We start from the raw sequence: 16,233 nt of genomic DNA on the forward strand, positions 1-16,233 counted from the left end.
TTCGGTAGAATGCGTTTCACACACTATTATACCTAAGATTATGCATTATGGTCGAAAACCAATTATATAGGACTGTTTAGAGTTTTCATTTCAGATAATGCTAAAGAGCTTGTCTTGTGAGTGCCAAAATGAGAATGAAAAAAAGAAACTGAATTTGAAGCAGAGGCAGTGAGCCGCCACATTGTTCTCTCTGTTCGTTCATTGACATTGTTAGAGAATTGCAACAGAAAACACTCGATAGAATCGAATCAAACACAAACAAGAGATAATTTCCTGTGCCAAAAAATCAGGCGCCAAGAACACAAAATCAGCGAAAACAATAGAGACACAGCGATTTTGTCCTTGGTTCAGATCTGTGTGGATCTTAATCCAAGTCAAGGTGTGAGCAATCTATTGACTCCAGTGAAGAACTTGGTCACCGGTTTACAAGAGGTGGCTTCTGAACAATCCTCAGACTAACAATTCATCTCTCTCTCTCTCTCTCTCTCTCTCTCTCTCTCTCTCTCTCTCTCTCTCTCTGTACAATGATTTGCAGCTTGAATAAAAAACGAATGGCTCATAGGTCCTTAAATACAAGACTAACACACGCGCTTAGTCCTAACAGTTTTAACCGATTCAAACTAAGTCTTCAAGTCTTTAATGACGCTGTCAAAACAGTTCAAACTAAAACTCTAACGAGTTCTCGTTCAAGGTCTACATGGCCAACCTGTCATTACTGACGGTTTTTACTATAATTTCCTTTACTGGATAAAATTACCAACAGAAATTCGAACAAAATAACATATACATATGTATATATATACGTTACAGAAAAACACTTTTCGATAATATTTAAAGGAATTACATATAAACACTATTCATATATATTATTTATCACAGAAATGTTCAATCTAACCGTATATATATCTTAGTGAAGGGAAAAGAAAGAAAACAAACTAGGCCAAGGCTTAATATAAGAAAAAAAAACGATGACATTTATTTCACACCATATGAAGCTAAAGCAGTTTCAATATCTATGAATTGGCTGAATCTCCCGAAAAATAGCATTGGAAAAACAGCACTCCCAACCCAACAAAGAATCCTATTTCGGCCGATATTATGTTCTAATCGGTCCCCGAGCTCAATTCTCCATTCGATTTCGCTTCCGAGTAACGCCCTCTCCGAACAGTTGATCATTAACGGAAAACCGCACAGTGCGACATTGTCCGAGAAGGACTCCTTTGAAAACGTTTTCATTTGATTTCCAGACGGGATTTGGGCCAACAAATTGTTGGACCGCAAAGCGAGGACTTTCAAGGGGGATATGTTATTCAAAATACATGGGAATACGTCGGACATGTCGTTGTTCCCAAGATTTAGAACTTCTAACTCGGTGCAGTTGAAAATCGACTTCGGAACCCGACCCTTGATTGAATACCCGTTGAGCTCAAGCGTCTTTAAGCTGCAACTTGCTGGAAATGAATCTGGAATTTGGCCGTGAAGTGATTTCTTTGTAGGTTTAGTACCCGAAAACCTATTGTTTGACAAATCAAGAACTTGAATTCCGGTGGCATTGCATATGGATTGAGAGAGAGTGGAATGGTGTAAGGTTCTCGACGGTGTTGTCTGAAACGGAATCAAAGTAATTATTTGACAAATCTATATAGCTAGCACCAATTGGTTCTTGTGCAGATCAAGGTTATTGAGAGAGAGTGGAATGGTGTAAGGTTCTTGAAGGCTCGACAGACTGTTAGAGGAGATATTCATATGGAAAAGCGATCCGCTACCGATTTCCCAAATCCAGCTAGGCACTTCCCCGTGAATTTTGGTTATTCGAAAGGTCTGAAGTCACTAGCTTTGGGTGGTTCCTTAGGTTCGGAAAATTTTGCAAGAGGCGAGTTATAATGAAGCGAGCCTGGAAAATAAAGACCAGCTACAACTATTATCACCACTCTCAATCCCTGAATACCATACCAGTGAGATTGTTTGAGGAGAGAGAGAGGATGTTAAGCCTTTTGAGATGAAAAATTGACGTTGGAATGTTTCCTTTCAAGTTGTTGCTACTCAAATCGAGGATTTCCAGTGGCGACGAAGTGGTCTTCTGAAACTCGGGAGATCAAACAGAGAGTATGGGATACTTCCGCTGAGAAGATTATCACGCAAGTCAAGAACAACAAGCTTCTTGAGATTTTCCGACCGAGCCGACGCGATTGCACCGCTGAAACTGTTTTGTGAGAGAGGACAACTTCAGTGAGTTTCCTTGAAAACTCAAAAGACGGAATGATTAATCCACGGAAACAAGTCGGCTAAGTTCTGCCACGGCCTTGGGAAGTGTTCCACTGAACCGACACTTCGAGAGGTCTAAGATGGACAAGTCTCGGAGTTCACTGACAGACGATGATAAGCTGCCCGAGAAATTAGTGGAACGCTGTTTCTGTGGAATTTCGGAAAAGAACCTTCAAGGATCAGATTGCTCGCTATGTCGATTTCTCGCAGTTTTGGTAGCAGAAAGATCTCTTTGGGAAATGTCCCAAACAGCCCACAATAACTGAGATGCAAGGACGTCAGATTCGAGAAACTCGAAAAGACTCCCGAGGGCACCGGAGAAGACAAATTGTTGCTATTCAAGTGGATAACAGAAAGAGAGCAAAGCTCCGTGAGCGAAGAATCAATAAAGATATCAATTGGCGAGACTTATAACTCGAAGCCGAGGCAACGAAGATGATAAGGCCCGACGCCATTCGCTTCCACTAGCCGATATATTCACTCCGTCGCGATACAGATCTTCAAGCTTGGATAGATTCTCGATCAACGCGCTCAAATCTAGATTAGACATGTCTAGAGAAACTAGGCTTGTCAACAACGATATCTCTTTCGGAATCTGACCTCCGAAACCTGCGTTCGACAAATTCAGATGGGGTCAGGGTTGTGAGATTACCGATCCTTGACCGTCGAGACGAACTGTTTGAACGACAAATCGAGCTTCTTCAGATGCCTGAGGCCGAATGAGCCTGCTCTTGAAGTTTTGGTTCAGCCATTGATTCCTTCCCAGCTCAGATTGAGGCCCATTCACAGATCACGCCGACCCACGAGCAACGATCGAGGCCTGCGTTCCAGTTCACGACCTTCGTCGATTTGTCGCTGTCGAACTCGGGGCCGTCTTTTATTTTGACCATAAGAGAATGTTGCTCCGAGCCAATACATGCATCGGCTTTTTTGAAACACGTCAATAAGGTTGAGCCGTTGAAGATCCATGACGGCAATACTAGTGCTGTTTTCATTGAGAAAGCTAATGGTAAATATATATATTTTTTTTCCCACAGAAAACTTGAAGAAAAGTCTGTGTTTTGTGTTTGTTTGTGTATATATTCGTCATGCTGAGTAAGTGTATATATTGAGGGGGTCAAAGCTATTATACATGGTACATGAAGGAGAGGAGTTGATAATACATAATAGATATTTGAATTACTTCCTAATGAAACAAGAAGTGTTTTGCTCTGATATATTTTCTATTTAAAAAAAATGCATGGCATGGGTGATAGTGATATTGGTGGTACTGATGTACAGTGTTAGCGTGTTATGTAGACTTTGAAACTATCCTATCGTAGTTATAGACTGTATTAGTGATTTGCAAATTCAAACCTTGTATAATTTTGGTCTTTTTTTATTTTTTTTTAGGTAAAGAATGAACATAATCAGACAATCAGGTCCTTGGAAAGCAAGACCTTAATACCAGGGGAACATTCTCCTCCTTGAATACCATACAGCCTGAAAAAGAATTTGACGACAAAATTTCGAACTTTCTAAATTGCCCACCAAACTGAAATGACTTGAGCTCGACAATCTGCAAACCAAGTCTGGAACATGGCATTTAACCAATCGCCGATCTTGCCAAACCTATTTGGACCCAACAGTGCTTAGCGACCGGGCAACCCACAAAAACATGAAACATGGACTCGCGATGGGCAAAGAGGACTTAGATAGATGACCTTCTTCCGAGTCACCATGACGTTTGAGGTTACACTGCAACAATATGCACCTTTAGACACGACTGGAATCAGACGCGAGAATTCGTGTCTATTTTTAGAGTTTTGGACGTGACGATTTCGAATCTACATCTAAATTTTCGTTAAATTTTAAGCGGTATAAATTACACCTATGTATGCAGTCCATCACAGCTCTCGAAACCAAGTTTTTAATCTTCGGTGGGGCCTTGATCTTCCACATCATACGCCAAAAAATTGGCTTTCTGATCCTCTCCCGATCCGAGTTCCGTTTTTTGAATGGGGTTATGGGCACTTTTGAGTGACAGAGAACCACCCTGAAATCTCTTCTGCCAATTGCCATCCATCTCGAGTCGAAGAGTATCTAAGGTGAATTTGAAGAATTACGTTGGACACATCTGGATAATGGCTGCGTTTGGCATAGCTTTGCTTTTTAAAAAAGTGATTTTAAAATAACTGTACGAAAAAACTGTTGTTTTAAAAAACAGATGAGTGTTTGGTAAACTATTGTAAAATAGTTGTAGTTGTTAACAAAAGCTGATTTAGTGTTTGGTAAAATATATATTAATATTTATTTGTAATAATTATTTATATAAAATGTAATTAATAATAATAATAAGATATATTTTGGTATATAAAAAATATATCAAAGTGGGTGTCTATAGAATGTAAAAAATAAATTATAAATTTTGGTGACGTCAAAAAAATTATTTGATAAAAGTATATAAAGATAATTAGAATTAAAAGTTAGTGTAAGAGAAAATAAAAGTTAAGAGAGAGAAACTACAAACCAAAAACTAAAGCTACGTATAAAAGCTACAAATTGTAGCTTTTAGTTTTTTAGTTAAAATATTCAAAAACACTTTTTAGCTTTTAGAAAAAGCAATTTTACCAAACACTTTAATATGATTTAACTTTTAGAAAAAGCTAAAATCAAGCTTAATAAGCTGAGCCAAACATAGCCAATGTCCACATCCCATTTCCGCTCTTTGTCTATTGTCATATTATTAACTGTCGCGTATCAACTTTTTACGTTAGATTAACGCATCTACTTTATAATTATAAGGATCCATTAGGTATATAGCCATATTTATAGTTTCATATTGCTATATAGCCAATGTTTCGTAAATCTTAGGTAAATAGTTGCGACCATGAATTTACACGCGTAAATTGACGTAAATACCCACAATTTTATTTCAATAAAAAAGAAAACTTGAAATGTCACGTCACGTTTATGGCTATTTACTTAAAATTTGTGAAACGTTGGTTATAAAGCAATCCCAAACGTTTTAGTTGGTTGATTACCTAATTTCTTGTAATTATAATTCCATTGTATGGTGCAATCCGAAGCAATAAATATGCCACTTATTATGATCTGATGGATGTAAAACACTATTCACACCCAGATCACAAATAATTTTCTGATTCTCAACCCTCCCTGTACCATAGAAATACCCTAATTAAAATCAAGAACAATAATGTAATGTAGTACATAGTTTGGTCTAGTGGTAATTCTACACCCCCTCCAAAGTGGAGGACGTAAGTTCAATCACCACCGGCAACAAATGCCCTTAAAAAAAAAATCAAGAACAATAATAATTGAGAAACTTTGGTGAAACAACACCAAATTCATAAACTATGTGCTAAATATTGAAAATTTGGAAAATATATGCATTGTTCATTCCCATATGTCTAATCGTTGAACCCATCTTTTTCATCTCATACCTCTCTCCTCAATCATTTTTTTAGTTTAAAGTTTAAACCTAGCTTGCCAATATCTTCTCATAGACCTACCAATTCAAATCCTCTCATTTTAAGAAACTCACAACTCGTTCCTCGTTTTTTTTCCCAAGGTTCATAAACACTTCATCTATTTTCGTGTGCGTGATAGTGTAATCCTGAAGATCTCTCTTTTGTAATGGGTAAATTTTATTTTGTTGTTTTATTTTATAATTTCGAATTGTTTTGTGTTGGAAATGGGAAGATTTAAGAGATTAATTTAGCTTCTTTTTTTTTTTGGGAAAAAGACGAAGAGCGTGATTGAATGCAATTCGCATAGCCACAACAGGCCGCACAATTTTTATTAATTTTTTTTTTGCAGTTGAAAAGAACTAATCCCTCCATTGTCGAACCAAGGTAAATCATTGTGTGTTCATTGTCTCTTGATTTTCGCAGTGATATGTGTTCTTGGTTTTCTTGCCGTTCAAGATTCATCTCTTTTGAATCTGTGAGTAGATTTTCAAAACAATAAGTTGAGAATTTGGCGACAAAAGTTTACGTCTTTACCCCGAGTTTCACTCGAGTCCTCAAAGCATTTGATTGACTATTAAGGTTTTGAAAATCCAAATTTAATCGAAGCTTGTTAGAATTTGACGTATTTGGGGGGGTAAAAATCGAGTTTCAAGAACGTTCACGATCTATATTAAACTTTGAGGACTTTTATTATATTTGTGTCGTACAATTTTCACGGAAAATAACCTAACGATCCTCAAGATGCCTGCGAAAAAAATGACCTGCTGTAAAAATAATTCGGGGACTTAAACGTAATTTGTTGTAAATTTTGAGGATTTTTGTGCCAATTCTTAGAGGAAGGTTAATAATTTATGCTGTTATAATTAGAATTATGGCGGGAATCGTAGCTTGATTTTGTGTGTTCTTGTGTGGTATATGCTTGTTGTAAGTGTTCAAATCTAAGCCATCAATATTTGAGCTTAATAGGGATGGCTTTCTGCCAAAACTAGAACATTCAACGTGGAATTAATGGACAATATTTAACCACAACTACCCAAATTTTCATGTTTTGTGCTTATGCCATACAATGAATATTTGAATCATCCCACTCACTGTTGTTGGTTGACTTTCAGAAGATATTTCGGAATCGTTACACTAAAGCTATATTGAATATTGTCTTTCCACAAGTCAATATGGAAGAACAAAAAAAGAAAAAAAAAAAGAGGGTTTTAAGATAGCCTTCAAAGAGCTTATCTTTAGTTTAACTACGTAGCTATCACATAACACAAGTTTTTGTTTTTTTTTTAATTTTGTAAATCAGATAATCATATTGAAAAAAAGAAGAAGAAGATAAAAAAAGCAAGATATTAAGGTGATAAAACAACGAAAGGTCAATTTTCTAGTTAAAATATAAAATGAAATTTGAGGCAATAGCAAATCCCATTCATTGTAAAGAGGTGGATTGAGACTTATTGAAGGGCGTGTAATTAGTAGAAGCGATTCAATATTCTCTATTGGAGTCATTAAGCTATTCTACGTATCAATGTGGTCCACAAATAAACCTGCATATTTCAGGGCTCCACTTGCTTATTATCAATAATCTTTGTTGCCCACAAGCTCTCAAACCCTAGTCTAGACTAGAGAGCATATTATTATTATATGCCATTTTTTTTTTTTTTTTATTTTGCGTACGGAATCAGACAACATTTGTTATTTTCTCTGTAAACGTTTCCTCTTTCCTCGCTGGAAAATAACTAAACGGTCAACTTTCTCTTGCTACTTGACCAAGTGGGGAAAATATATAACCATGACCCGATCCCATGTCTAGCTGGATTTCCAAAAACACCAAAAAAAAAAAAAAAAAAAAAAATCTTATAAAACACAAGCATATTGCTGATGGTGTCGATGGTATGTGATAGAATATTTTTTAAAATTTATTGTCAACAATTTTCTCTCGATGGTCATTGAGTTTTTCTAAAATTTATTTATTATTGCAGGATTTAATTAATTTTGTATATTGTTTACGGTTTCATTTATAAAGAAAATTATCTTTTTAATTTTTTTTAGGTGCTTTAGATTTTTAGCCCAAAATAAACTATAAATTTTGGATGTATTTGAAAAATACGGTAAATTTTTTTATGTTCCTAATTTACCCCTTAACTAACTGGCATTAAATATTGTTATAATTATCAGATATTAATTATAAAAAACGCTACTACTTAAATGGTTATGATTTTCAAAAAGTCCAACAAATTTCTTCTTTCACTTCTTTCTAAAAATAAAAAATAAAAACTTAGAAATTATCGAGAAAAAATTTCTCACGAAGAAAAAACAAATTCGAAACTTCTAAACGTAACTTCTTCACAATCATCAATATTAACAAATTTACAGTGATTTACAAACATTTATAGTGATTTACGAAGAGCTTCGCGCCCAGATCTGGCTACGCAACGCTCAACGCTGCTGAGCTCGCTCCATCACCACGGTAGGGATCTTTCCGTTCGTAGTAGATCCGACGAGATCGTTCTCAACTATAAAATCCTCTTATATGCTCTTCAAGAACTCCACCGCGGCGATTATGTCTCCTCTGACACGCACACACTCTCGCCAATGATGAGGGACATAGTGATACAGTCCACCACCCGAAAAACCGTTGCGATTTTGTCTCCTCCAATGAGCACGCGCTCTCGGCGGTGATTGGAGGAGGGAGATAGGGCGCATAGCGAATATTAGATTTGCGATTTTAATGTACAACTTTGGCGACGATTGGAGAGAGAGAGATCAACTAACTTCTATAAAATAGAAAAATAAATAACGTGAGCTATTTAACTTCTGAAAATCATTAATAATGCAAAAATATATTTGATATTTTAACCAATGGATTCAAGTGCCAACTCGTCACTTTTAGTTATTTGTTTTAAATTTTCTAAATGTTGGCTATAATAAAAATGTAATGTTTGATGTGACTTATTCAATTACAATATATATATATATATATATATATATATATATATATATTATACATTTTGAACACTATTTTTAAAAGGAATTAAAAAAACCATAATTTTGAAAATGTTACCCTTTTAAATTACTATTCTTGTAATTTTCCATAGTACATCACAATATCGCATACATATAATATTTGTAATTACAAATTTAGTAAGGTCTTATAGATAAATTTTGGTGGTCTATTCTCCCTCCATAGTTTTACACGTTTACTTATGGAGGTAATTCAACCGTGCGGATTTCCATAAATAATTATCTGATACAAATACGTTGTTCAAACATATTCGAACCATAATAAAACTACCACAAAAGAAAAAATATTGAACGTTTAGTCATAAATTAATTTGTGTGATCACAATCATCAATTTGATGAAAAATCTTTCGAATATGATACATTAATTACGACCCAATACCACATCAATAATTACTTATGGAATCACATTTAGAATATCGATGATTGTTAAGATGCGCCAATCGAGCAAACGAGCGCACACGGCTTTTTTTCACTGAATTTTTAATTTTTTAAATATAATTTACAACATACTATTTCAAAAATACTATTAGAACCATAGAAAATAAATTAAATTACAAGTATGACCAAATAATGTGTGACAAAATAAACATTTATTGACGTGGCGCCAACCAGGCAAAACGACGTCACTAGCCTTGTAAGTTTGGCTCACTTCAAGGGCCATACATTTTTTTTGTTATTATTTTTAATTAATATTATCATTCTTCTTTTTCACCTTTATATTTTGTGTTGCGGCGATGAGAAAGTGAAGACTTTATAAAAAAAAAAAAATTTCTTATAAAACTCTTGTTGAAAATTAACCAATACATAATTTAGGATATAAATGAATTAGCTAGTGGAAAGGCAATAAAATTCGCACGCCAAAGAAAAAGGAGGAGTTTGTTGTTCAAGTAGAGATAATAATCCATATCATATTAGGAAAGGGAAAAAAAAAATTAACAAATTAGAGAGTTTCAAAAACACAGCCAACCAAAATTATCTATATATATATAAAATCTAAAATTAAAGTACTCCGAAAAAAAAAAGTTATTCCTCTAAGCTTATAAGAGAGCGAAAGACCTTTCTAAACCATCCATATTTACAAAAATAATAATAATAAAAATAAATTGATTTTATTGTTTATTTTCATTCACGTACAACCCAGATACAGATTCTCCACTAAACAAATTTCCCTCACTTTAGATCCGCTCTTTTGCTCTGGAAAGTCGCTCGATACGCTTTTACATAATATATATAAAATAAATAATAAAATATTTGTATAAGCTCGGTGACATTTATAGCGCAGTTTGTTCGTCAAGTCCTTGGTGTTCTTTCTTTCGACTCTCTGAAAGAAGACCACACAGGTGAGCTGAACTTTTTTTTTTTTTAATAATCTTTTTCTTTAATTTTTTTTCGTCTTCTTCTTTTCATTCGGTGTTTAAAGTTATGAACTTGATTTGTGCTTTCATTATTATTTTCATCTACAAGTTTTGCTTATATTTTAGATTGTTGATATGCTTATAGCTATAGGTCTCTGTTTGCATTTGATATCTTGTACCTTTTTTTTTTTTTTTTTTCCTGTATGATTGAATCCTAACTGTAAATACTTTGTCGTTTTGAGCGAAAAGACTAATTTTTTTTAAAAGGATAATCTTTGGCACCAAGTAATATACTGTTTCATTCTTTTATATCTTCTGGTCGTTATGAGTTCCATAGCTATCAGATTAGCTTTATTGGGGTTATTTATTCATTGAATTGTTAGGTTTTATTTGTTTATTTATTGGGAGATACAATGAAGAGTGGATATAGTATTGGAGGTCTCTAATTCTCTATAGTTTACTAGATAGATTGAGGCTATATTAATCACTATCAAAAGGCTCTAGTATTGGAGCTCTCTGAATTGTATTTAACCCCTAATTTTGTTTTGAAGGAGATATAGAAAAGGGCTTAATCATCCTTGTGACTTTCTGACAACCAGAGTCCTTAATTTGCTGAATGATCTATAGAATTTGATCAATTTTTTTTTTCTTCCGTTATCATCAATACAATCTGAAACCAAGTCATGTTATGATGTTTGTGGGATTCTAATGTTGAGTTTTTTGTTTTTTTGTTTTAATTCTCGACAAAGAACTGATCGTAATTGTCTTATTTTTAGATTCATATCCAAGCTAGGTTATGCCTGCGCATTTTCTTCGAATTTTTTTTTTAAATTTCTTAATGAAGCACCGATCCTAATCTGTTTTGAGGTTAAAAATAATTTACTGTCACTGATGTTGTTGCTTCGAGTCTGTCTGTTTAACAAACGTCTGCGAAATTTTAATGTTGCACTCTTATCTGAGTTTTTTAATTATTTATTTATTATTTTGTATTTTATTTTCTTGGTGAAGATTCAAATCTAAGTCCTGTTATGCCTTCAGAATTTTCGTGTTGTTTTTCCGCGATGAAGCGTTGCTTATCAAATTGTCTGCAGAATTTCAATATTGTCCTTCTGAGTGTCTAACAAATCGAAGTCCTGTTATTATGTCTACGGATTTTTCATGTAGGGCTTTGATCTAGTCAAAGCTCTAATCTTTATTTTCAAGATAACAATAGGCATAGAAAATGTTATGAGATATTATAGAGGAAGAAAGTCCGATATTTTAGTCCCACTTGTTTTTATACTTATTATGTTTTCGTTCTCGACGAAAAACTGGTAGCATTTGTCTTCGTTTATGAGACTCAACCCTAAACCTTCTGCTAATCGTATCCGAGTGTTTTTTTTTCCTTCTTCGCATCAAAGCTCCGATCTTTAATCGATTTTGAATTTTTTTTTTAAATTTTTTATTGCTATGTGCTCCGATCTTTGATATTGTCCTCTAATCTGAGTCTGTTTCCAATACAAATCCTCTTATGTCTACAGGTTTTTTTTTTATGTAGCCCTTTGATCTAATCTAAGTACTCTTTTTTCACTTATCGCAATTGTCTCGTGATATCTGCGAATTTTATCTTTCTTTTTTGGTTTGCTTAATTTTTTTTTGTTTCCTCAACAAAGCTCCGATCTTTAATCCATTCGAGATGTGTTTTTTGCTTCCAAAGAGAGAGATGGGCAAACCCGAAGGAGAGCTCAAAGTGAGCTTCGGCTACCAATGCAGCAACAACAACATCGGAAGCCCGAACTCCGGCGAGGACTCGCCGGAATCCGGGCCGGGAATCCCCCGGACGAGCAGCTTCTCGTGCCTCTCCGGCGCGGCCATAAGCGCCAACGCGACCCTCGCGAACACCAACATCTGCAACGGCCTCATCGCCGGCGAGATCCTCCCGGGCCTCGACTCCCCGACCTCCTTCCGGAAGGTTCTCTCCTCCCCGTCCCTCGCCAAGCTCAGCTCTAGCCCCTCCTCCGGCGACTTTCTGAGCTCCGCGGAGGTCCAAGTCGCCGGAGGCGCCGCCGGAGAAGACCGAGTCCAGGTCGTGTGCTCCGAGGAGAACGGTTGGCTCTTCTGCTCGATTTACGACGGCTTCAACGGCCGCGACGCCGCCGACTTCCTCGCCGGGACGCTCTACGACACCTTCGTCCGCCAATTCGGCTCTTCCCTCGCCTGCCGAGACGGAGATGAATCTGTCGAAATTGCTTCTGGTAACCGTTTTTTTTTCTTCGTACCTTATCGCGAAAATAGCATGTTTAAAACTAGAGAAATTTCTAATTAGCCAACGTTTTGATAGGACATATCAGCCAATTTACGCGTGTAAATATTTGTCATGGCTATTTTTGATAAGGCTATATCTCTAATGAATCCTTCAAAATATCAAAAAATTAGTAAAATAGCCAACTTAAACGTTTGACATTGCTAAATAGCCAACGTTTGATAAATCTTAGGTAAATAGCCGTAAATAATGACGTGACCTAATATATAGAGGTGGCTATTTATCTAAGATTTACGTCTGTAAGATTTACCAAACGTCGACTATTTAGCAATGTCAAACGTTTAAGTCGGCGATTTTCCTAATTGACCCGTAAAATATCAGCTATTTTTGAAATGTTATACTTAAAAAAAAAAAAGTGTTGTTCTTTTTGTGATTTCATCGTAGAATCGTCGCCGGCGGTGCTCGAGAGCCTCGAGCGGGCTTTGGGGCGGGCCGAGGAAGAGTTCTTGTCCATGGTCGAGCGCGAGATGGAGGAGCGGCCGGACTTGGTGTCGATCGGGTCGTGCGTTCTTGTGGTGCTTCTCTTCGGGGAAGATCTCTACACTCTCAACCTCGGAGACAGCAGAGCCGTGTTGGCAGCGGCGAGCTCGGACGGGAATCGGAGGAGGCTGAGGGCGGTCCAGCTCACCGACAGCCACACGGCCGACGACGAGGACGAGAGGAACCGGGTCTTGGCCGAGCACCCCGACGACCCCTCCACCATCTTCGCCGGGAAAGTCAAAGGGAAGCTCAAAGTCACACGCGCTTTCGGAGTCGGTTACTTAAAAAAGGTAATGTCTTTTTTTTTTTTTTTTTCCCCTTCTTCAAATTCTTAGTGTAACTATTACGCGAGTGGAATTTCGATTCCTAGACTAATTTTTTCGATCATAGTGTTAGGAGTTTAGATATTTGAGAGAGTTATTGTAATGAGTAGATAAGTAACGGGTTAGCGTCGAATACTCTATGCCAAATTAAATTAGAGGAATTAGTATGAATTGTGTTAGAGGTTATTTAGTCATACTCATAATAGTGTTGGGACTTTAGATATTAGAGAACTATTATAATTAGATAGATAAGTAACGGGTTGATAACAAATACTTAAAGTTAGATTGGCCTATTGAAATAAGAGGGGTTAGTATAGAACATCATGAGGAAAATTGTGCAAGGTTAGGACTTAGATATTAGGGAGTTATCGTAATGAGTAGATAAGTAACGGGTTAATGTCGAATACTCAATGTCAAATTAAATTAGCCTATGAATAAGAGAGGAGTCAGTATAAATTGTGTTAGAGGTTGGTTAGTCCTAATAGTGTCAGGATTCTAGATATTAGAGAACTATTATAATTAGGTAGATGAGTAACGGGTTAATAACGAATACTTAAAGTTAGATTGGCCTATTGAAATAAGAGGGGTTATTAAAGAACAGCATGAGGAAAATTGTGCAAGGTTAGGACTTGGATTTAAGAGAATTAATATAATGAGTACACAAGTAAGGGGTTACATTAGCCTATAAGTATATAGTAGAGAATAACATGAGGAAAATTGTGTCATAAATTATGTGTTTATCAATACAAAATATACTAAGCTCATATCAAATAGTTGATTTACTATAAAAATAGTTTATGTACCATAATGTCACTTGCACGATAGTTCATGGACTATTTGCGCTAATGTATTTTTTCTTCTTCGATAAAATTTTAAATGAAATTAATTTTGTTGCTTTGGCTTTGACTATGAGCAGAAAATCTTGAACGATGCGCTGATGGGTATTCTTCGGGTCCAGAACCTGAAAAGCCCGCCGTACGTCTCGGCTCAACCATCGTTGAACGTTCACAAGATCTCGGAGAGCGATCGCTTTGTGATTGTCGGGAGCGACGGTTTGTTCGATTTCTTAAGCAACGAAGAGGCCGTGGAGCTCGTTCATTCCTATATCCTTCGCAACCCTTTTGGCGATCCCGCCAAGTTTCTCGTCGAGCGCATTGTCGTTAAAGCTGCCAATCGGGCAGGTAAAAACAATCTCTCTCTCTCTCTCTCTCTCTCTATCTCTCTCTCTCTTATTGTCTTGTTCATCAAGAATGTCTTGCTAGTTACTACCAAGTTCCATGGACAACACAATTTTTTTTTTAATATGTATTAAGTTTTTAGGTATTAGAATTTCATAAATAAATAAAAAGATATATGTATATTAGGGACAATTACAATAGAATCAAGTTTGAGGACTGTTTTGCTCAAATAATTAGTGTAGAGTAGACCAAAATGTTATTTTTTTGATAATTCAGAGACTATATGCACTAAAAAGCATACTAGTTAGTTACTACTACTACCAAGTTCCGTATTTCATTTACTCTTTTAGAAAAATTCGCTTCGAACATTAGTGTCGTTCAAAATCAAGAATAGACTTATCTGAGTTTTCGGAGCTGAAGAGAAAATGATTGATCACAACCAATACTTGTGATAGGCAATCTGTTAGTCGGATTCTACGCAGCCACGAATCATAATATATTTACTCTTTGAAAAATTTACTTGAGATTATCATGTACTTAAGTTTGTTTATACGCTTTGAAGTTGTTTAGGTGTAAGAAATTCAATAAAAAAAAACATATATTAATCTAAATTTAAGTTTAATAAAAGATTTTTCAAAATCAAGTTTGAGGACTATTTTGCTCCCAAAACTGCTTTAGGGGACCAAAATGTCATTTGCTTGATAGTACGAATATTATTTGCGCTAAAGAGCTTACTAGTTACTACCAAGTTCCATAATCCATTTCGAGCATCAGTGTCGTATAAAGACGGGTTTTTGTATTTGAAAATCCAATAATCTGAATATCCGAGTTTATGTGTCGATTTTAGGTTTCAGCATGGAAGAGTTAATGGACGTCCCGGCGGGTCGGAGGAGAAAGTATCACGATGACATCACAGTCATAGTCATCATCCTCGGATCCAATCATCGCACCACAAAGGCATCAACTTGCATTTGAATTTATTTTTTTTATTTTGTTTTAAATTTGTTTTTTTAGTTCAGGCTCTTCTGTACATATAAAAATTATTGCAGTTTTTTTTAGAACATTTAAGGTTTCAATTTTTTTTTTTTTTTTTTGGCTCTATAATTGTACATAGCTTAGCACATTCATTGGTTTGGGATGCTTTGGTTTTTGGTTTTTTTTTCTTCTTCATAGATTATTTTTTTTTTATCAGCTCTATGCCCATTTGTTATGACATTCCCTGTTGAAATAAGGCAAAGGCAAAGGCAAATCATAGAAGTGTTTGTCTACAGAATATTTATGCAAAATTTGATATTGCCACTTATTTATGTTTGATTTTGATCCCACTTGCCTCCACAAAAGCTTCTGAAAGTTGAGCTATTATTGAAACATGCTTGTGCTCTTTTTGCTTTATTTTTTTTTCCCTCTGATCTGAAGTTGTGTTTATCTTTTCAAGATTTTGGTCCACAAGCTTAGCCCTTCATTTATTTTTATTTTTTTGCGTGAAAGCTTAGCCCTTTATCTGATTATGAACGAGGATTTTTTTTTTATTATTATTATTTATCATTCTAAATTATAAATACGGAACTAAAAAATGGTGGCGTTGTCTTCAAAGGTGGTCCCAAATCACAGATAATATCACTGGCCTTTAAATCCAACTACGGATATGGAAAAGAAAAAACTATTTTTTAAAGAATTGGAATTTAGCAAAATAAATCAAATAGTACTGTTTTGATTTTAGAATTATGCACAGTAGTTTATTTGTTTTCTAGCGATCACATCGTTTTCCTAAGGAGACAAAATATTACTCATCAAACACTAGTCTGACTCTGACCGGGTTTGGGATTAAAAAAAAACAAGTG

At 35.5% G+C, this 16,233-nt stretch overlaps 1 protein-coding gene across 1 annotated transcript; it reads left to right on the forward strand.

Annotated features, from left to right (window-relative positions):
* Window positions 1-9,937: 9,937 nt before the first annotated feature.
* Window positions 9,938-15,385, forward strand: LOC149392796 (Protein phosphatase 2C family protein). The gene is given in 5 exon segments (XM_089617340.1): window positions 9,938-10,094; window positions 11,762-12,386; window positions 12,680-13,181; window positions 14,131-14,395; window positions 15,240-15,385. Coding segments are annotated over 4 exon segments (1,497 nt in total). The 5' UTR covers window positions 9,938-10,094; window positions 11,762-11,784; the 3' UTR covers window positions 15,368-15,385.
* The last annotated feature ends 848 nt before the right edge of the window (window positions 15,386-16,233 follow it).

Source organism: Urtica dioica, chromosome 6 (genome assembly GCF_054948205.1).
Source record: "Urtica dioica subsp. dioica isolate 48M chromosome 6, U.dioica_male_clone48M_v1_H2, whole genome shotgun sequence".
Taxonomy (NCBI): domain Eukaryota; kingdom Viridiplantae; phylum Streptophyta; class Magnoliopsida; order Rosales; family Urticaceae; genus Urtica; species Urtica dioica.